Below are 22,296 nucleotides of genomic sequence, written 5' to 3'. Positions count from 1 at the left end.
TGGGGAGAAAGTAGCATAGAGTACAATAGGTGAATGAGGGTGGGGATGGAGGTGATAGGTCAGAAAGGAGGGTGGGGCAAGGTGGCAAAAGAGTACAATGGGTGAATGGGGGTGGGAATGAAGGTGATAGGTCAGAGAGGAGGGTGGAGTGGATAGGCGGAAAGGAAGATAGGCAGGTAGGACAGGTCATGAGGGCGGTGCTGAGCTGGAAGGTTGGAGCTGGGGTGAGGTGGGGGAAGGGGAAATGAGGAAACTGGGGAAATGCACATTGAGGCCATGGGATTGAAGTGTTCCAAGGCAGAAGATGAGGTGATCCTCCCCCAGGCATCGGCTGGTGAGAGAGCGGCAGTGGAGGAGACCCAGGACCTCCATATCCTCAGCAGAGTGGGAGGGGGAGTTGAAATGTTGGGCCACAGGGCAGTGGGGTTGATTGGTGCAGGTGTCCTGGAGATGTTCCCTAAAGCCCTCTGCTAGGACATGTCCAGTCTCCCCAGTGTGGAGGAGACCGCATTGGGAGCAACGGATACAATAAACGATATTAGTGGATGTGCAGGTAAAACTTTGATGGATGTGGAAGGCTCCTTTGGGGCCTTGGATGGGGGTGAGGGAGGAGGTGTGGGCACAAGTTTTGCAATTCCTGCGGTAGCAGGGGAGGGTGCCAGGATCTGAGTCTATTTATAGGTGACATCTTGTCCCTATGATCTCCTGGATGGACTTGGATTATCTGAGGGAGTTTGAAGTGGGGTTTCCTCCAGAGTAGTCCTTTTTTTTTTCATTTTTCTGCCTTTTTTGATATGCCAAGGGGTTATAGGCACTGGGATCTCTGAGGGATGAAAGTGTGTTTTGCACGATAGCTTGACCAGGCTTAATGGTCTTTCGCCATTCATCAATTATGTATCATGGCAATTTTAACCAATTAAATCATAGACCATGCAAACTATACATAGCCCACAATTCTAAAGCAAAAATAGGTAGTGTTATTTGGCATAAATTTGCAAGAATTATCTTTGACTGTTTATTGAGTTAATTATTTAATTTGTGAATAATCAGTTTAATGAATTTCTTGCTAATTGTTTTGTAGTGCAAATCAACATAAAGATCTTCAGAACTGAACAGGAATATTAAATCTACTGGTTCAATAGTACTCCATTAGTTTAACTTTCTCGGTATGTTTTTCCAGGATATCACAAAACACAGCAAGGTCATTTTTTGGTGTTTATATTAGCTCTGAATAATTGCATGCTGCTTCATTCCTGAAACAATATCTATAGTTATTTGCTTCAGATAGACTTGATATTTAAGCTAAATTAAAAAGCTTTAGGGGCGAAATCATTGGGGATTATGGGGAACAATAAGCTGCTTTGGACCTCATTAATCTTTCATTGACAACAGCAAAGATATTAACAAGCTTTTTCAATATTACAGCACTAATTTTATAACTAACACTTCAATGTTTTGACACTCACATAACTTTTGTATTTACATTTAACCTCTGATACACAAAGATGTTGGGTTTTCTGGCCCAAGCTCACTAGTTTTCTGGCTGACCTGCAGACTGCAAATAAGCTCAGTGATGCACTCCAGCATGTTCTGCCTTCTCTGTTTAATGAGCAGGCAGGCCCAACCAAATGAAACATTTATCAATAATTCAGTGGCTATATACCAGAAAAGGTGGCACAAAATCATAACAGGCAGATCTTAATTCTCTACAGATGCTGCCAGATCTGCAGAGTTTCTGTTTTTGATTCAGAGGCTGTTTTAAACCCTGCAATACCTAAAGCTGTTTTGTACTTCTTAAGAAATAGAGATAATTTTGGCTGCAGAAGGAACCATTTTAAAAGTCTTCCTCCACAGAAGTTCACAACTGTAACGCAACATGGCATAAAATATGGTCCAAGGTTTTCCAACTGTAGCATTAATGCATGAGGTGATCCTCTGTCCACAAGGGGCCTCGAGACAGATAATGCGAATGTAGCTCGCATGGGCAGTGCCAGTGGTGTAGTCACAAAGCCATTAACTTCCTGAAACACTGAATCAATGACGTCAGAAGAGGCTCTCAGGTGTTTAACCTTCAGGATGTTTTTTTAAAAGAGCCCAGCTTTCCACTGGTTTTGTTTGAAGTAAGAATCAGGACTCAAAGATCTATCAATTATGTCATGCCCAACATTAAAAAGAATGCAAGGATTTAAAATAATCTTTCCAGTTGTTACCATTTGCTGGAACTCAAAGGTAACCAGTACAGTATTAGAGTTCATGGTCCTAGGAAGGGGCAGGGGAGCACAACCCACAGTTTGGGGAGAGTTGTTTTAGAGCTTCGACTGGAAACAAAATCTAGAAGGAGAGAGATATCAGGCATGAATGTCATGACAGGAAGAAACGTTCATACAGGTGTATCTGCTCACAGATTTATGAAAGAGCAACATGTCAATTTTGCTGCAAATAACTCAGATAAGGACTTTGTTGGGAAAAATACAGAAAATAGACGAGCATTCGCACTGAAACACATGTTGCATGGACAGCATACCAGAAATCCTGTAGTCACTGTCAAGGAACATAGAGAAATCCAACAACAACCTTTTCCAGGGTTTTGCTTGGAGGCTGAAGTTTAAGCTTTAGTGTGGAGATGACAGTTAACTTCATTCTCACACTTGTGGATCCAATTATAATGGAAATATGATGGTTGATATCTTAACTTCCATTGCAGTAGAAGCAAATGGGTGAGTGCTGCAGTGGAAGGTCAAACTGTGGCCATTCTGACTGTGGATATCAAAGTTTAAAGAAGCTGGAAGGGTGGCAGAACACTCTAACAATGTGTGCTATGATAAAACAAAGAACAGCATATGCTGGAGATCTGCAACCAAAACAGAAAGTGCTGGAGAAACTCGGCAATGCTTGTTGCATTTGTGGAGAAAAAAAACAGAGTTAACATGTTGAGTCCAATGATCCTTCATCAGAACATCAGATTGTGTGCTGTGGTATAGGTTGGGCTTTGCCTCATACAAGTGGCAGAGGTTCTGTGGAATGGGAACCTGCTCCTCTCACTAGGATCCCAGCATTTTCCCTTCCATCTGTATCATGCCATTAATGCCCCTTCAACGCCATTTGCAATCTTTCTCCATGAAAATCGGCAGCTTTCCATCAACCTTGCTGCAAACACTGGGATAGCATTACATAGATGCTCTATGATTGGCACTGGCACATGGAAGACAGGCAACCAGGGAATACACAAGCATGATTACTTGAATTTTGTAAGGAATATTTTCTCCTCCAAGGAAAAGAAACAAAGTCTGTCCAATCACTCTTCCTTACTGAAACTCTCCAGGTCAGACAGCATCCTGGGAAATCACCTCTGCATCCTCTCTGGTGCAATTACATCCTTCCTAAAATGTGGATTCCAGAACAGCAATGGTATTCTAATTGTGGTCTGACCAACATTTTATACAGTTCCTGCATTACCTCCCTGCTCTTAAACGCTCTGCCTCGGTTGATAAGGGAAAGTAACCTATACATCTCTCCTCCTCATCCTCATTTGCTCATCTTGTGCATAGTGACAAAGGCTCTCTCCTTCATGATGGTGGCATTGTGAAGAATACTTCTGAGCTTGTCAATTAGTGACCTACTATGGGCCATATTACAGGCTCTTCCTGAACAATGCAGAGATGAAGTGTTGCCTAATTATCTTGGTGCTCTGTTTGTACATATTTAGCATGGTAATGGTGATATACATGCTGCTCAACTGTGTGTGGTTTACTCACCACATTAATGAACAAAGTGCATTGGCCCTTGTTGCTCAACAGCTACTTTCTAGTTTCTTGTGGTGGCTCAAATGCTGAAGATATATTACACTGCCTACAGATTAAAGACATCATGATGGCCTAAGGATAATGTGCACTAGGCCACCCAATGACCAAGTATGTTCAATTATGAGCTGCACACGGAGGGAGTGAATTTACACGCATAGAAATGTGTTTGCAATCAATGGTACCATGCACAAACCTGGTATCACAGCAAAGTCGTGTTTCTTCCACTTGCTCCTCTCCAAAAAAGACATGGAATGTAAACATCTGTCCTTGTATAGCATTTCAGTGATATCTAATTTACAATAGTGGATGGTGAACTGCAAAATTTTGTAAATATCACTTTCTCCAGCCTGGAAGGAGCCCACTGCATTAGATTTCTTGACCGTGGTCAGCAAACCTCATAGCAATTGGCAATGCCACAAACACCCTGCTCTGAGATTGTAGGACTACATTCAACAGTTGGGTGATTCCACTTTCTTAGGGAATCAGAGACATTACAGACTCAGTGAAATCAATGAACAGAAGTTGGAGAATTGCTTCTTGAGGATCCTGGATTGGTATGGCCTTCTTCTGACAGCCCTTCTCCCTTCCTCCTTCCTCCTTTCTTCTTCCATGAGCTTTTCCTCTTCTTTGTAATCTTTATTCATTTTCTCTGTTATGCTACAGTTTAAGAGGTCAAGAAGCTCCAACAATGTTTAAGAAGTTAGACAGCACCCAAGACAAAGTAGCTTGCTTGATTGGCATTTTATCCATCTCCCCAAACTTCCCTCTACCAACGAGAACAGTGGAAGCAGATTGTACAATCAGCAAAATAGACTGTGAGCATTCATCAAGGCTCCTTTGACAGCACCTTCCAAGTCCATGACCTTGACCAACTGGGAAACAAGGGCGGTATGTGCATGGGAGCGCTAACACCTGAAAAATTAGCCATTCATTCACTATCGCTGGACCGAAATCTTGGAATTCATGTCCTAACAGCACTGTGGGTCAACTTATACCATATAGACTGTAGTTGTTCAAGGCAGAAGCTCATCAGCACTTTTCCAAGGTATTAAGGATGGGCAATAGATTTTGCCCTGGTCAATGACGCCCAGTCTCTGTGAAAAAATTATTTTTACAAAAATGCTATTGCATGTGTGGTGGGGAGCAAATGGTCTGAGCAGAACCGTTGAAACTAAAATCAAGACCTTCATTACATGTCACACTATTTCTTATTATCTTTGGTTCAGTTCGAGTAGTAATTTGCAACAGGTAATTTGAAATTCAAATTAGTTGCTGAATTATTGACTCAAGTTTTCACAATTTAATAATTTACTATGAAAATTTAGTTCCACCAGAATCAGAGTTAGTTCCAAAAGGGTTTATTCCTAAACTTTACCTTTTCACTGCTGGAAACTTTTAAATTCAGAAGTATTTTTCATGGTCTAAGCTTTTCTGGACACTTTTCTCTCTAGCTAAAGCTAGGAATATTTTCCAACTCGTTTAACGCTTCACAAATGTGGACTTTCCAAATTAGTTAACTACTCCGAACGACATCTCAGCTGCTCTTTTTTTTTGTCCCTCTCTTTCTCAGATTCTAGCAAATAAATTGTGGCTGAATTTTCAGGGATATTTTCTATGGCAGTATGAATCACATAGGTTTTGTATCCAGGTTGGAATGCTGATTAACAATCTTTGAGATACCAATTCTCTTTTATCCAGGAAATTAATTGATAGTTTAAAGCATATGTTTTTAGAACCCAAATATCTGAACACATTTCTAGGCCTTTGGAAACCCTCAGGCTATCCACAGTTAACACACAGGCTACTGCCAGTGTCTCCAAGTTTAAATACCTTGCATAATCACTCTGGGTTGCCTCTAATTTCTAATATCAAATTGACCTTCAGGAAGACCTCAGATCAGGTCATATACTCTTCTTCATTCTACATGAAATTAAAGATAAAATCCCAAAACAGAACTAATATATAAATCTTATAGTTGTAACATCAGCAGCAACTTTAGCAGAACAAGATCAAAGAGCCAAATGGCCTACTCCTGCTCCTTTAAGTAACACCGAAAAGACTACTATTAATTCAGCAGTAGCTGAATGGCATCTCTGCAGCCAAATTATCACAAGTTGCCTGATGTCACAATCTGCCAATGTGCATACATCAGACATGTGCTCCCAGTGTCTGTTCTGATGACCAATCCTAAATGGTATCTGGTGCACACCACAACAGGAATGTGTGCACATTACACTTTAGATGCAAAACAATATCTTTTGTGACAAGAATACAGGAACCATGAAACCAAATTTTGAAGCCACAATATTAACTACCTCTTCACATAACTAAGTTTATACAACCTGATTTATACTATAATTTTTAAAACAGCAAAACTTGCCTCTGTACTACAAAAGGAAAATCCTGGAAATACAGAAGTGACTGCATTACAGAACTGACATGCACAACTCACATACAGTGTCAATTATAAACTATTTCTTTTAAACATATAATGCACTGCAAACATTTTTGGATAAATTTTAGATTTTGCACAGTTTTCTTTTCCGCTTTTTCCTCTGTGCTTTTCTGAAGCTGACAACATTTACATCTCTCAGGACCTCTTCAAGGGTTCTAAGGCACAACTGTTTCTCTTAGATCATCTCTCCCAGCTGGTGATCTTAGCTTCGAAGCCAAGTGTTATTGTGTCTAGGATTGTAGATCTCCACTTTATCAAAGAGAATATTTTTTACAATCTAATTGTAGGTTCTGCCTGTGTGCCTTTCAAAGGTGCGTTGCTGCGTAATGGCAGTCATTGTTAAAGGAAGTTTCTGTTGTATGACAGTGTTCAAATTGTGGTAAATCAAACACTACCCACACACCAACTTACATTTATTTTTCAAATACAAGACCATTCCTTCAGAACATGTTCATTTCACTGCAGATCAGAATCACAGAAAAACTCCTTGCTGTGAAGAATGACTGTCCTAGTTATTTTTCAAACTCAAATTACTCTTGGAACTCTCAACATCTGAGCTAATGTCTGCTTCCAGTGATGTGCTCTTTGCAAAGTATGATGTAAAGTTGTGTCTTTTGTACATCAGATTGCATATGGTGTTTCATGGATATTATTGTGTAGATTGATGCTGCAATGATGAAAATGGCTTATTTTAAATCAAGAGCAAATGCTACTTTTGAGTTGAAAAAAGTGATAGAGAACGCAACAGTGAATATATCACTGCATAAACCAAGGTCCTGAAAATTAACAACCTGCTTTGATTCCCAGCCTATGATCTCCACGACAGCATTTAGATTGTTGATAAAGGGTCTATTCTTTCAATTTCACATCAGTCCTGAGATGTTTCTGTCTTTTTGAAAACTGGAAGATAAGAATAGGAGCTGATCAGCTGGCCCCCAGAAACTCTTCCACCATTCACTGAGATAATACCTCACCCTTGAAATAAGTCCTTTGACCCCTATCCTTTTAATAACTTAAATGTAATAAAAAATTTTCAATTTCAGTTTAAATTTAACAACTGATCTAGCAATAACAGATTTTTAACCTCCTAGCACGTGAAAAATGTTGTTGTTTTATTTACACAGTGCCTGAATTTTTCAACAAGTGGAATACTTTTCCCTTAATAATTTAAAAATGTTGATTAAATTGTCGCTTAACCTAAAGTCCTCCTAACTTAACCCTTTACCATTCTGGCATTCTGACAAAACTGTATTACATTTCTAAGGTCAGTATATTCTTCCTAAGGTGTGGTGCCCAGAACTGCTCACAGTACTCCAAACATGATCTACAGAGAGCTTCATATAACTGAAGCGTAACTTCCACCCCTAGTATTAAAGTACTGTCAATATAAAGGTCATCATTCACTTAGCCTTTATAAAAATATCTTCTGTATCTATTCGTGACATTTTGATGATCTTTGTACCTAGGCTGTCAAATCTCTTTGAACCTTTACTGTTTCTGGCATTTCACCATTTAGAATGTGCTCTGTTCTATCTTTTTTAGGTACAAAGTAGATGACCTCAAAATTGGATTCAGTTCATCATTTGATAGTTATCCACAATAAGAAATGCATTAGTTTGGAATCATTTTGGCTGAAAGAAGAGAAAGCATTGTAGAATAAAATAAAAAGTTGTGAGGTGAATTGGGAGAGAATAAATAGACAGTGTTTAACAATGAATCATTATCTCATTCAAATGAATCTTACACTTTTCCCATGTGTTCTATTACTCAAATTTCTACTTATGTTCTCTCTGCTAAGTTTGTACTTGATCAATTCAGGTTAAAAATACTTTTCAATGGAAGTATTTGGAAAGTAATTGTGCATCTTATCTGCAGACTCCTTACATACCCACTTCAAGCAATGAAATATAATTGACAATCAAAATGATATACAATTAATTGACAGCCATTTTTGATGGTTACCTCCAAATTGTCCTCTCAGGTTGTACATTTGCTCGCTGATCTGGTAGATTTGTTCTCAGATGTTTCATCACTATGTTAGGTAACATCATCAGTGAGTGTGTAATGAAGCACTGGTGTTATGTCCTGCTTGCTATTTATATGTCTTGGTCTGTTGTAATGAGTAATATCACTTCCGGTTCTTTTTCTGAGAGGTTGGTAAATGGGACCTAATTAATATGTTTATTAGTGGATTTCCGGTTTGAATGCCAGGGCTCCAGGAATTCCTGTGTGTGTCTTTGTTTAGCCTGTCCCAGGATGGATGTATTGTCCCAGCAGAACTAGTGTTCCTATTCGTCTGTGAGCATGGATTAACGTGATGGTTGGTCATATCTTTTGGTGGCTAGTTGGTGTTCATGTATCCTTCCTAGACGTCACAATAGAATGAAAAGCCAATAAAGAATTACAGATCAGCGTCTACCGGAAAACCACACACACTGATCAGATACTCAATTACAGGAGCAATTCCTGATGAAGGGCTTTTGCCCAAAACGTTGATTTTCCTGCTCCTCGGATGCTGCCTTACCTTCTGTGCTTTTCCAGCACCACTTTGATCTAAACTACAGGAGCAATAATCCCAACAGCTACAAATGGAGCTGCATCAGGACAATATTTAAACGAGCCACAACACACCGCAGCACCCAGGAACTACGAGAAGTTGAGGAAAAACACCTATACAACGTATTCAGGAACAACGGTTACCCAATAAGCGCAGTCTGTTGATTCCTACACAACAGACCTAAAGAAGAAGACAACACGCCCAGAGACTCTAGTCATCCTGCTATACATTAAAGACACTTCAGTGATGATGACCAGACTATTCCGGCCCCTTGGCATCATGGTAGCCCACAAACCTACCACCACATTGAAACAGCTCCTGATGAATTTAAAGGACTCTACACCAACAACAGCAGAATGAATGTCATATACAAAATGCCTGCAAGGACAGCAATAAACATTACATTAAACAGTCGGGCAGAAAGCTAGCCTCCAGGATACATGGGCACCCACTAGCCACCAAAAGACACAACAGACTATCATTAGTTTCCATATACACAGACAAAGATGGACACAAGTTCAACTGGGACAATACATCCATCCTGGGACAGGCTAACCAAAGACATGCATAGGAATTCCTCGAGGCCGGCATTCAAACCGGAACTCCATTAACAAACGTTTTGGACCCCATTTACCAACCTCTCAGAAAAAGAACTGGAAATGATATCACTCACCACAATAGACCAAGACATATAAATAGCAAACGGGACATAACATCAGCATTCCATCAGAGGGTCACTGATGATGTTACTAGCATGGTGACGAACGTCTGAGAACAAGTCTATCAACTCAGTGAGCAAACTTACAACCTGCTCCACAACCTGAGCTACAAACATTCTCCAAAACTGTCCCGTGACATGTGTGAAATAGACATGCCTTCAATCCTAAATGGGTTGCCTGGGTATCTTTTATCATTCTCCATTTAAAGAAAACGTCATGGGTTAAAGGCATTGTTGGAAAGACCAGCTTTTATTGCCACTGGTAACCTGTGCAGTCCACATGGTAAGCACACACAGTCTGGTTCGGTAGATAGTTTGAGGATATTTTACCTTGAGACAATAAAAAAGGGGTAGATTTCCAATTCAGGGTGGTATATCACTTCACAGGGAAATGCTACATTGAGGCAGAATTAAGCAGGTAGTGCAACTGTTTAGATTACTTACAGTGTGGAAACAGGCCCTTCGGCCCAACAAGTCCACACCGACCCGCCGAAGCGCAACCCACCCATACCCCTAACCTAACACTAGGGGCAATTTAGCATGGCCAATTGACCTGACCCGCACATCTTTGGACTGTGGGAGGAAACCGGAGCACCCGGAGGAAACCCACGCAGACACAGGGAGAACGTGCAAACTCCACACAGTCAGTCGCCTGAGGTGGGAATTGAACCCAGGTCCCTGGTGCTGTGAGGCAGCAGTGCTAACCACTGTGCCACCGTGCCGCCCTAACACTGTGCCACCGTGCCGCCCTCCACTGTGCCACCGTGCCGCCCTCCACTGTGCCACCGTGCCGCCCTGCACTGTGCCACCGTGCCGCCCTGCACTGTGCCACCGTGCCGCCCGTGTTCTTCTAGACTGTAGAGGTCATAGGTTTAGAAAGCTATTGAACAGCCCTTGCAATGGTCCACGCTACTGCCATTTTGCATTGGTGCTGGAGTAAAAGTGAATGATGAAGGTGGTGCATAGGTCTCAATTACATCACATCTTGTTGAGGCAGATGCCTTTAAAAAAAATTTCAAACTTCCAGTTCATAACTAAAAGAACTACATGAGAAGATTTCAAGTTTTAAGACTTACTGTAATAAACATTGCTGAAACACTATTTTTGTAGGCAACTTGCACTTTAAACTATAGAACAGATCTTACCCCCTTACATTTGACACAAAGAAAAAAATCATTTTACAGAGATTTTTTACACTCTTAATTGATTTTTTTCTCAGAGCTTGTGCAAAGAGACTGAACTCCTGAAGATAACTTCCATTCCATTCCATTCCATTCCTAGTCTGGTAAGCTAAATCCAGAACTGTTCTTCATGGTGAGAATATTTCATGAAGGTTTTATCCTCTGGCACAGACCAAATAAATCTTCCAGATTCACTTTAAATACTCACAAATACCTTTTCAATCTGGGACAAGTTCCCATCCTCATTCTACACGATGAACCACAGAAACATTTGGTGTAAAATTGCTCCATTTCTCCTGCATCCCAGTAGATTAACTTGTCTGTGAGATTCAGTAATATTTTAGAGACCCTTCCCTTGTCATAGAAACAGAGAAGATAGGAGCAGGAGGAAGCCATTTTGCCCTTCGAGCTTGCTTGGCCAATCATGATCATGGCTGATTGTCCAACTCAATAGCTTAATCCTGCTTTCTCCCCATAACCTTTGATCCTATTCACCCCAAGTGTTATATCTACTCACCTCTTGAGTACATTCAAATATTTTAGCATCAATTACTTCCTGTGGTAATGAATTCCACAAGCTCACCACTCCTTGGATGAAAACATGTTTCCTCATCTCTGTCCTAAATGGTCCACCCAAACTCTCATACTGCGACCCCTGGTTCTGGACATACCCATCATCGAGGACATCCTCCCTTCATCTACCCAGTCTAGTCCTGCTAGAATTTTATGTCTCTATGAGATCCTCCCCATTTATCTGAATTCCAGTGAAAACAATCCTTACCTAGTGTACCATATGTCAGCGGTGCCATCCCTAGAAGCAGCCCGTTAAACCTTTGAGCAAGAGCATCCTTCCTCAGAAAAGGAGAGCAAAACTGCACACAATATTCTTGGTGTGACCTCACATCCCTGCAAAAACACATCTCTGTTCCTGTACTTGAAATCTCTTACAATGAAGGCCATCTCCATGTCAACATGAAGTTCAATGCACACTGTACCCAGATAGGAATGGTTATTAGCTATCTTTGAGGTGCAAATCTATTATCATAATTTGACATTCTCAGCACCTTCTGGGACTTTCGAGACAAGCAGTATAACCAATATACTGCCATTGTCTGAATGCTAGCAAGTGCAAACATCTTAAACTAGAGCTTACCAAAATTGTGTCACAACCCTCAGTAGAAGTTATGACACAAGACTTTGGGGTTGCATGCTCCGAAGCAATAATGGTTCCCCTTAACAAATAAAGGGCAGTCTCTACCTCTTCACTCAACATTTCCTGGACACCTGAAAAATATCTGAGGCATGAAAACAGAATTGTATTGGGAAAAGAGAAGTTTGAGAAGGACCTCCTTATATCTTCTTTCTCGTAAATCAATCCAGGCCACCTTTTGATTTTTTTAACAGCTACCTTAACGAGCCTATTGCTAGGCAGACTTCAGAACAAGTCATTTTACCCTGAAATAAAGACACAGTCCCAAAAAAAATAGGATTCTTATTCTCATACTTGCAACACGATTAAGCAGTCTTCTTGTCCTAAACAATGTTGAGCTTTCTGGGCATTACTTGAAGTTGCAGTCAAGGGAAAAATAATCTAACATACTCCTGACCTGCACTTTGTATATGGTGGAAAGAATTTGAGGAGTCAGGACATGAGGCATGCACCTTTGAGACACAGGATAATTTGCAGGGTCTCTTCACTGAAATAGGGCACAAATGTTCTGGTTAGAGGATAGCAATTGAGGTAATGGCACTCTAACAGTTGTGCTAAGGGACTGCCTGGAAGTCTCGATGCACTGACTACCTGGAGGTTGCCTGGGAATACACTGAAAAAGTCCCCAGCACTGAGATAGAGTCAGAGACTCTGGAGGGCTCCAAATTTCTAAAGCCGCTCAAATTGTTTGGTAACTAACATTTACTTGCCGTCCCAACCAACCGTCAATTTACCAATGACATTCTGAATACCCTTCATACACTACCCCTCAGCTACCTGCCACACTATCCCTCACCCACCTACCTGGTTACCCAGCATATCCTTTCACACATGCATTTACCATTCTTATCCCTCATCCAGCCAATATATCACCCCATTTTAACACCTCACCTTTCCACCCAACATCCTACTGCCTCTCACACTCACCTGCCTCCCCTCCTTCACCCTCACCTACCCAACATGTTACCCTAGCCTACACCCTTATCCATCCATTTGATAACCCGACACACACCCACATTACATCTGACTCCAGTTCTCTTCCACACATCCTGCCTTGTCAACCACATTGCTTTTCAGAGCATTAGGCTTAACCCCTATTAGACCCTGTCCCCACACCTCAGCGCAAAATCCCCACTATTGAGGCCACTTGAAATTCAGCCCTGTGTTTTCAGATATCTCTAAAATGAATATATAAATTCTTTGCAACTACTCATTCTGGAAATCGAAAGTTGTTAATTTTATGCTATTTTCACTGAAGACAAATTCAAATAATTAATCAAATTACCTCACCTTAAACATATCCAACTTTAATTTGCTACACAGAATACAACACTTGCAAAATATTTCATATGTATATTCACATAAATCCTAGATGCAAGTCCCAAATTTACATGTATTACTGATGTAAGGTTGCGCGTTATAAATATGTTCTCATTAACCTTACAGGTGGTCAGACAGGTGGATTGGTGGAAAGTCACAAGAAAGGAAGAGAGACATGGCAGGCGAAACTGAGAAAGTGATTTCAAAACAAAATAAATTGCCACGGTTACCAAGAAAATCTGTCATTGAGCAATTACGATTTATCTTTGAAAATTACATAAAATGCCTTGCATGTGTCTTCAGACTTCTGTGCCACAACAAATTCTTTTTCTTAAAAAGGTGAATGCTGGAGGAGCTGTTCAAACTGATCAGAAGCTAATTTTAATTTGCATCTTGTTTCCAAAAAGTGATCTGGTTTTCCAGGTCTCTGAGATCCCAAAGCACAGTTTTACCTTTTGACAAATGAACTTAAAAAAAAACTTCTTTGAAATAGTTACCACTTAGTAAAAATGACAGGACAAAAGTAGGAAGAGGAGAGTGCACTTTGAAATAGAAGACAAAGGATGAATTTAAATTTTGTACTATAAATTAGTTGTGTAGTATTTAAGTTTTTAGAAGGAACATTGAAAGAAATCATTGAAAATTGTGATAGGAATTAGTTAGTCAGTCCCTGAAACACATTCAATGAATAATCGTTGATTTAATGGAAATCTACCTTGTAATTCATTCCATAAATTTAGAAACAAAATAAACTTTTGAGCACAGAGGAAGCTATTTGGTCCATCTTGTCTATGTCAGCCAAAAAAAAGGCTATCCTTTCTAGATTTGTCTTCCAGCAATTGGTCTGTAGTCCTGTAGATTTTGGATTGAACAGCTGTCTGTTTAGCACAAGTCCCACTAGTAGTCCATTACCTATTTGTAAACATGCTTTAAATCCACTTGTACTGCAAGTGGTTTGTTCTTGTTTCCCAACATTTACTTTGCTTGCATTTCTTTAACTAAAGACGACTGAGGAATGTTTAAATTGTTAAAAAAAATTGATAGATCAAATTAAGAAAAATGACTTTCTCTGGTGTTTGATAGCTTTGAGAACAAGGAGACAGAAGCATAAAATTAGAGTGAGGATAATCAAGAAAATTTGAGTCCCACTTTCTCACAAAAAAATCATAGAAATGCAGAGTTCTGTGTTTCAAAATGAGAAAGATAGATTTTTGTGATGCACCTGGAGCTAAATAAAGTTTTCAAAAATTAATTACATGCCACAGCATCCTAAAGGGGTTTAATACCCTCCTCTCTTTTTGTAATGTGCCCTTATTCTGCAATTCCCTTCTGATCTGTTAAACTCTCATTTTCCTCCATATTAACTGGTTGATGCTCATCTTTAACATTCACTTTCTCTTCATATCTGCTGAAAATATTCACCATTACTCTTATGTTGCACCTTTTATTATTTTCTGGAAAACCCTTTCCCATTCTGTTGAACTGGTTTTTCTTATACATCCCCTTAATCCCAAGGACAGACACACCCTCACAATATAAAAAGATAATGTCTCTGTAGAAATTATGATACTAAACAGAGTACAAAAGGGCAAAATATCCCTGTTGGCCTAGAGTGTGAAAACAAAAGATAGAATTCAATGATTTCTCCCAGTCCACGGGATTTCTTGTCAAATACGTTGAATTGTTGACAGCAATGGACTGATGGATGATCGTCAGTTTAGAGTCAAATCAAGCTCGATCAGTTCGTGGAAAATGGCCAGCTTTTCCAGTGTATGCAACATGGTCAGGGAAACTGATATTTGGAAACTGTATCAGGTTCCCAGCACTTCCCCTGAAAGAGAAGGTGATGGACTTGCAGCTCTGAGGGTTTCTTCCTTACTGACCAATTAATTCCGTGAAGCATAAACTAAGTCCAGAAAGGGTTGCTAGGCAAATATTGATGTAATGACCTCTAAAGTCCTCTCAAAGCCATGTTTTCCAGAAATTAAGCACCAAAAAAAACCCATCTCTTATCACCTTAAAAACTCGGCTGGTCTCTGCTCCTAAGTCACTTGACCTTCTGCAAACAGCAAGAGAACCACATCTCACCTTAAACTGTTGACTTGATTTTCCAAGAACCCACATGGTGAACTCTTTTCAATATAGAAAATGTTTAATCAGTTCTATATCTTCCAGATTTCTCAGAGTTTGTAAATAAATATATTCATTCCTAAAATGCCTCCACCCTTAGAAAATGAAACAACATTTCCAAGTGTGCTTCATTATAATATTGACATGAAAACACAAAATATAAAACACAAAAATTTAGTAGAAGATTCATTTATGTTCATTCACTCAGTCGACAAAATCGATATAGTTTCTTCTCATCTTCAAATATTACAACATCATTGCGGTCTTGTCAGTGCATCAGAAATAGTATTATGTGTGATGATACTTTGGCCTGAAGAGGTGCATTTTGTCCTGGATTTTTATTGAAGAAATGTTGAGGCAGAGGTGTCAATCAGTCTACTTGGAGTGAACAAGGTTTTCGGTTTGTGAGGGCTTGGAGTTTATTTTTAAAGGTTAGAAGCAGCCTGAATTGGTGGGGTCAAGCTGCAAGAGAAACAGATTTATTTTTAGTTTTAGTTTATTAGTAGCAGTTGCTAGGCTCATTACACTGGGTTTGGAAGGGCAGGACATCTCTCCCTGCTACTCTCTCTCTGAGTTTTCTCTTGATGTTTTTCTTCCTGGACTGGAGAATTGCATGCGAGACAATCTATTTTACTGAATTTGCCTCTGCCAATAGTGTGTTTATGGGATATTACTATATTGGAACAGTTACTATTTAGTAGTTAAATAATCTATTGCTCAGTAAAGTTTTCCAATTGAGTTAAGTTATTCCAAGATTTTTTTTATATTTTAACTATAGTGTATGAACAAAGTTTGATTTGCTTCACCAATTGAATTGTATCTAGAATGCAACACCTGTCACCTGCCTTTAAAATACAAAAAAGTTAAGTTCATGCAATCTTCTTAATATATTTGAGGGGGTTTGGTCTGGTCCATAAGGTATGGTAGGGTCAGCCTAGGTTTTTAATCGTCTAACTTTTCTTGGGTAACTATTAACTGCTACAAATTCCTACAGATTAGATTAGATTAGATTAGATTACTTACAGTGTGGAAACAGGCCCTTCGGCCCAACAAGTCCACACCGACCCGCCGAAGCGCAACCCACCCATACCCTCTACATTTACCCCTTACCTTACACTACGGGCAATTTAGCATGGCCAATTCACCTGACCCGCACATCTTTGGACTGTGGGAGGAAACCGGAGCACCCGGAGGAAACCCACGCAGACACGGGGAGAATGTGCAAACTCCACACAGTCAGTCGCCTGAGGCGGGAATTGAACCCGGGTCTCAGGCGCTGTGAGGCAGCAGTGCTAACCACTGTGCCACCGTGCCGACAGATGGATCGTCACAGAAGAATTGCCCATAAGAATCTTTAATTTCATGAGAATTCACTCTAATTCTGCTATATCAGGAATCCAGGAGGATTCTGACATATAACTCCCAACAATGCTGCAGAATTAACTATCTGGTCATTGAAAATCTAGGCTGTATATGTCTGCCTTATTAACATAACCTTTCACTAATTGCTAACAGACAACAAACTACATTTGTGGGCCCATTTGTGGTGCAGTGGTAGTACCCCTACCTCTGGACTGGGAATACAGAGTTCAAGTCTCACCTGCTTCAGAGGTGTGTATCAACATCTCTGAATAGGTTGATTAGAAAAATAGATTAAATAAAATAATTAAAAATGAAACTACAATTGCTATTACCTCTAAATACACCTCCACTTCAACCAAGAAGGAGTTTTCGTCAAAAACACTACATAAAGCAGACTCTAATTTCCGACAGAGTAGAGTAGTGGCAGTAACCTTCATCATGAACAGGTTTGTGAGCTTACATGCTCATACAATGATTAGCAGCTACTGTACCTCTGTACAAAAAGAATACAAATATAGTAACAAATATTGATTTGGATTGTTAATCCTCTTAAAATGTTAATACACATACACACACAAAAACAATTGAATTTTTAAAGCTGTTAAATATGTCAGAGCTGTGACAATCCATCTGCTATCCCAGCTGACAGAATCCATTCAACGGGGGAAAAGTGCATTCAACCAAAAAGAACTAAGAGTTGAATTCACTACCTTCTGAATTGGCCATTTCAGTTACATGTTAAAATATTATTTAAATGCAGAGAAGCTACGACATGACTGTCTCTGGAGAGAAACTGTAAATTAAGCCACTCAATGTCTTTTTCCAAACTCCAGAATAAAAATTAGCTACAGCCAGCAAATATTTGACAACTACATTAGCAACATTTAAGAAACATAAATGGACAATGGATTACTGAAATCAGAACTACCTCCACCTAATCGTTGGATTTAAGAAGTGATTGAAATTAATCTGTTGCCAGCACATTATGCACACATGTGAACACAATTCAAACTCAAAGTTTTGAGAGTAGCATGATTTAGGTGAGTTACCACTGTATACTGATCAATATTTATTCCTCAACTAACATCACAAAAACTGTCTGGTTATTATCACACTGCTCATTGTAGGAGTATACTGTACACAAAACTGTTACATTTTCTACCAATGCCACTGATTAGAGTACTAGAAATTACTTTATTAACTATAAAGTATGTTGAGAGGTCCGATGATCATGCACTATATAAATGCAAGAATTTATTTTCTTTCCATTTGTTAGGGAACATTTCTGCAAACGTGATATTTTGTGCTGGTCAACAATCAACAATACCACAGCTTTAAAGACAAACATTGTGAAATGTCAAATTGACAATAAACAGAATGCACCAAGACCAGCACATTTCTGATAGGTCTGATTATGTGAATATGGCTGTGAAAACAAACATATTAATTTCAAGCTAATAAACTTCTGAACAACCACAACAATAGAACTAATAACAATGGCAATAAATTGGTGACAACCTTGCCAAAGATAGAATAATTGCTTCACCCCTTTGGAGCTTTGAGCAGGAAGCAATGCTCAAAGAGAGTATGAATTAGAGGATTGACACAACACTGCAAATTTTGATCAAAGCTCTCTTTGCCACTGGAAACATGGGATTGCTGAGTTTATCCTACAGAGCTAACTTATTTGGTTTAAAATGATTGTTAATAACTCACATTGTTCGCGTCATTTCTGCATTATATCTGCTAAGAAATTAACGTGTTATTAGGCAGATGTTAAATCTCAAATCCATCTATTTTCAACTTCCTTCACCAAGATCTTTCCTATTGCATTCATTTTATGTAAAACAGCAAATGTGAGGTTTTTTTTTAGTATAATGGCTAAAGTGAGTGAATTGCAACATTAGGGAGAAAACGTGCCAAAAAGATTGCATTTCATGCAGTGTATGTTTAAGTAATAATTAATAACGTGTATGACCTTTGAACTTAGTTTTGAACATATAATATGCATTTAGCCCCAAAATTCTTTCAAACATACCTTATGCTACTTTTAGGAGTGGAGTTAGTGGAAACAATCTAGTGAGTGTTCTTAACAATTGCTCTTTTCTCAATTAAACATCAGAAACACCGATAGATAGTCTAGGACAAATATTCTTCTCTGACTTCACATACACTAAAATTGGAATGATACAGCGATTAGCATGGCTCCTGCGCAAATTAGTGAAGTGTTCCAAATTTTTTATGCCACTGTTTAAAAAGGGAGATAGATAAAAGATGGAAATTATAGACTGGTTAGCTTAACCTATGCAGTGAGTCTATTATCAAGGAAGAATTAACATGGCATCTCAATAAAAATTGTGCCGTTGCGCAGACACATCATAGGTTCATGAAGGACAAGTCATGCTTAACAATTCTTTTGGCAATCTATGGAGACATTGTGAGCAAGGTGGACAATGGGGACCCATTGGATGTGGTGTACCTAGATTTCCAAAAGAGTTTCAACACTGTGCCCCACAAGATGCTGCCACATAAGATAAGGATGCATGGCATTATGGGTAAAGTATTAGCATGGATAGAGGATTGGTTAACTAACAGGAAGCAAAGAATGGGGATAAATGAGTGCTATTCTGACTGTCAATCAGTGACTAGTGGTGTGTCTCAGGGATCAGTGTTGGGACCGCAATTATTCACAATTTATATTAATGATTTGCAGTTGGGGACCATGTGTAGTGTGTCAAAGTTTGCAGACGACACTAAGATGTGTGGCAGAACAAAGTGTGCAGAGGACTGTTGAACTTTCCAGAGGAACATAGATACTTTGAATGAGTGGGTCAGGGTCTGGCAGATGGAATATAATGTTAAAAAATGTGAAGTCATCCATTTCGGTAGGAGTAACAGTAAAAAGGAATATTACATGAATGGTAAAACGTTGCAGCATGCTGCTATGCAGAGGGACCTGGGTGACCTTGTGCATGAATCACAGAAGGTTGGTCTGCAGGTACAACAAGTAATTAGGAAGGCAAATGGACTTTTGTCCTTCAATGCTAAAGGGATTGAGTTTAAAAGCAGGGAGATTATGTTGCAGCTGTACAGGGTGCTGGTGAGGCCACCTGGAGTACTGCGTGCAGTCTTCGTCTCCTTACTTGAGAAAAGATGTACTGGCAGTAAAGGAAGTGCAGAGGTGGTTCACTAGGTTGATTCCGGAGTTGACAGGGTTGACTTATGAGGAGAGACCGAGTAGACTAGGATTATATTCATTGGAATTCAGAAGACTGAGGGGGAATCTTATAGAGACACGTAAAATTATGAAGGGAATAGATGAGATAGACGTAGAAAGGATGTTTCCTCTGACAGGTGAAACTAGGTCAAGAGGGCACAGCCTCGAGATTAGAGGGAGCAGAATTAGGACTGAATTGAGACAGAACTTCTTCAGCCAGAGGTTTGTAAAGCTATGGAATTCCTGGCCCAGTGAAGTAGTTGACGCTACTTCAGTAAACATTTTTAAAGCTAAGATAGATTTTTTTGAACAATAAAGGAATTAAGAGATGCGTGAGAACACAGGTAAATGGATCTGAGTCCATGAAAAGATCACAGCCATGAGTGGTGGAACAGGCTCGAAGGGCCAGACTGGAATAAACAATGAATTACTGAAATCAGAGCTACCTACTAATGGTTGGACTTACTCCTACTGTTAGTTCTTATGTTCAATCAAAGAACTGTCACTACTGGTAGCTTGGATTTTCATTTGTGATTGTGTACCTCATGTTAAATATTTCATTTTAAAAGCCTGACCCTTACATGCATATATTGTGATTCAAGGTATAATTTAAAAATATTTTATGATGATTTATTTGTGAATTTGAAATGTGTGTATGTCAAGGTGTTTAATGATTAACTTAAAATCATTCATGTAGCCATGATGATTTTTTTTAAAACACTGAGACAGAGTAATAGGTTTATTAGGATTATTAAGATAATTAGGATAATTTTACAAGCAAACAAGGTGAAAACGTGTGCATCAGAATTCAGTTTAGAAATTTTGGGATTGTTTTTTTTAAAATCTTTCTTTTGATTAGGAGCAACACACATAGCTGTGAAAAATAAAAGCTTGTTTTTAATGAGCTTACAGATTGCAAAGTTCTGCAGATCTTGGCTGAAGCTAGATGTGTAAAGCAGTTGCTCCTGCAAAAGCGAGTTAATTTTAACAAAAAATAGATTACCTCAGCATAAGCAATTTAGTAAACGTTCCAGATCAAACACGTTCGGTTAAAATCCTGAAGAGGTTATCTGAAGTTGAGGAAATTTAAGCTCAGTTGTATGAAGGCTTCAGGAAGATGCTGTCAAACTTCAAGACTGCAGTTGAAACCACAGTTAAATTAAGTCTGTAGGGATGATGGAGAAGAGAGTTTTTTTCCGTGTATGAGTATTGTAAAGGGATGTCTTTGAAACTAATGGGATCATATTTTTACTGCATATTTTGAAATTTATAAGTGTGAATTTATCATTTATAATTTAGAAATTCCTAAAATCAAAACACTTCACAATGTTAAAAGTGCAATATGTATACAATATGTGAAGACAACATTTACTTTTGCATAATAAATTTCTGTCACACTGTTAAAACAAATGTGCAAGTTTGCACATTTATGCTTCAATGAATGACCACCAAAAACAAAATATGATCTATCATGCCTTATTTCAGTCTGGAGTATGACTTGTCTAGTAATAACATTAGCTGACATCATAACAAATTCACGATGTGGCCAAGGGTTTCCATGCAACCAACATAACTATAAATATACTGAGTAATTATAACACTTTGCATAAGGTGACTTCATATAATATGCAATTATTATGAGACAGTCACAATTCTTACCTCTAGCGGTCCTCTTACAACCTCTAGCGGTTCACCTCCAACTTCTAGGGCGACATCAACAGATGCAAAAGGCCGGCTAGCCATCTGCTGTCTTTCCCTCATGAGTTGCTGTTGGGACAAAAAAAGTTAGACGTTTTTGAAAATTTGGGCCACAATATAATGTTGAGGAAATTTGAGTTTGGAATTTTTTTAAAGGAAAAACCTTTGTGTACACTTCCAGATTTGTAATAATATTGTCACATCATACCGAACAAATTGAGAGTTTTTTCTCATTCTCTGCCAAGTATACTGCTACACATGATTTAATTTCATTATATTCTGTAGTAGTTCAGCATTGGGTTTTCAGAAAAGTTAATTTTAAAAATTAACTTGAAGAAAAACAATTATGAAAATAAGTAGCAATTGTTTCACTGACAATTGGTCAACCAATATGACTTCAAGTTTCAACCTGTGTCAAATTAATGACAATAATGATTCAAAAATATATGATTGCAATAATTCAAACGAGTCAAGGTTTTTCAAAATATCATGTAGCATCTAGCCACATATATTTCCACTGAAGATCTAGTATTTCACATAATTATTTGCAATGACACTAAAAGTAAAAAAAAAATTATTTCCACTTCAACTGATAACACTTAAATTAGATTATCACAAAATGTCTTACCACAAAAAAAAATGTCA

General features: G+C 38.9%; 1 protein-coding gene across 1 annotated transcript in view; it reads right to left on the bottom strand.

Moving 5' to 3' along the window:
* atrnl1b (attractin-like 1b) overlaps nucleotides 1–22,296 on the bottom strand; it is a 904,204-nt gene that overhangs the window by 172,951 nt on the left and 708,957 nt on the right. The window contains exon 27 of the mRNA XM_060841800.1: nucleotides 21,613–21,720. Coding sequence (XP_060697783.1) covers nucleotides 21,613–21,720 — 108 coding nt within the window. The remainder of the gene's footprint in view (nucleotides 1–21,612; nucleotides 21,721–22,296) is intronic.

Source organism: Hemiscyllium ocellatum, chromosome 22, assembly GCF_020745735.1.
Source record: "Hemiscyllium ocellatum isolate sHemOce1 chromosome 22, sHemOce1.pat.X.cur, whole genome shotgun sequence".
NCBI classification, from domain to species: domain Eukaryota; kingdom Metazoa; phylum Chordata; class Chondrichthyes; order Orectolobiformes; family Hemiscylliidae; genus Hemiscyllium; species Hemiscyllium ocellatum.
This window is presented reverse-complemented; position numbering and strand designations above follow the sequence as displayed.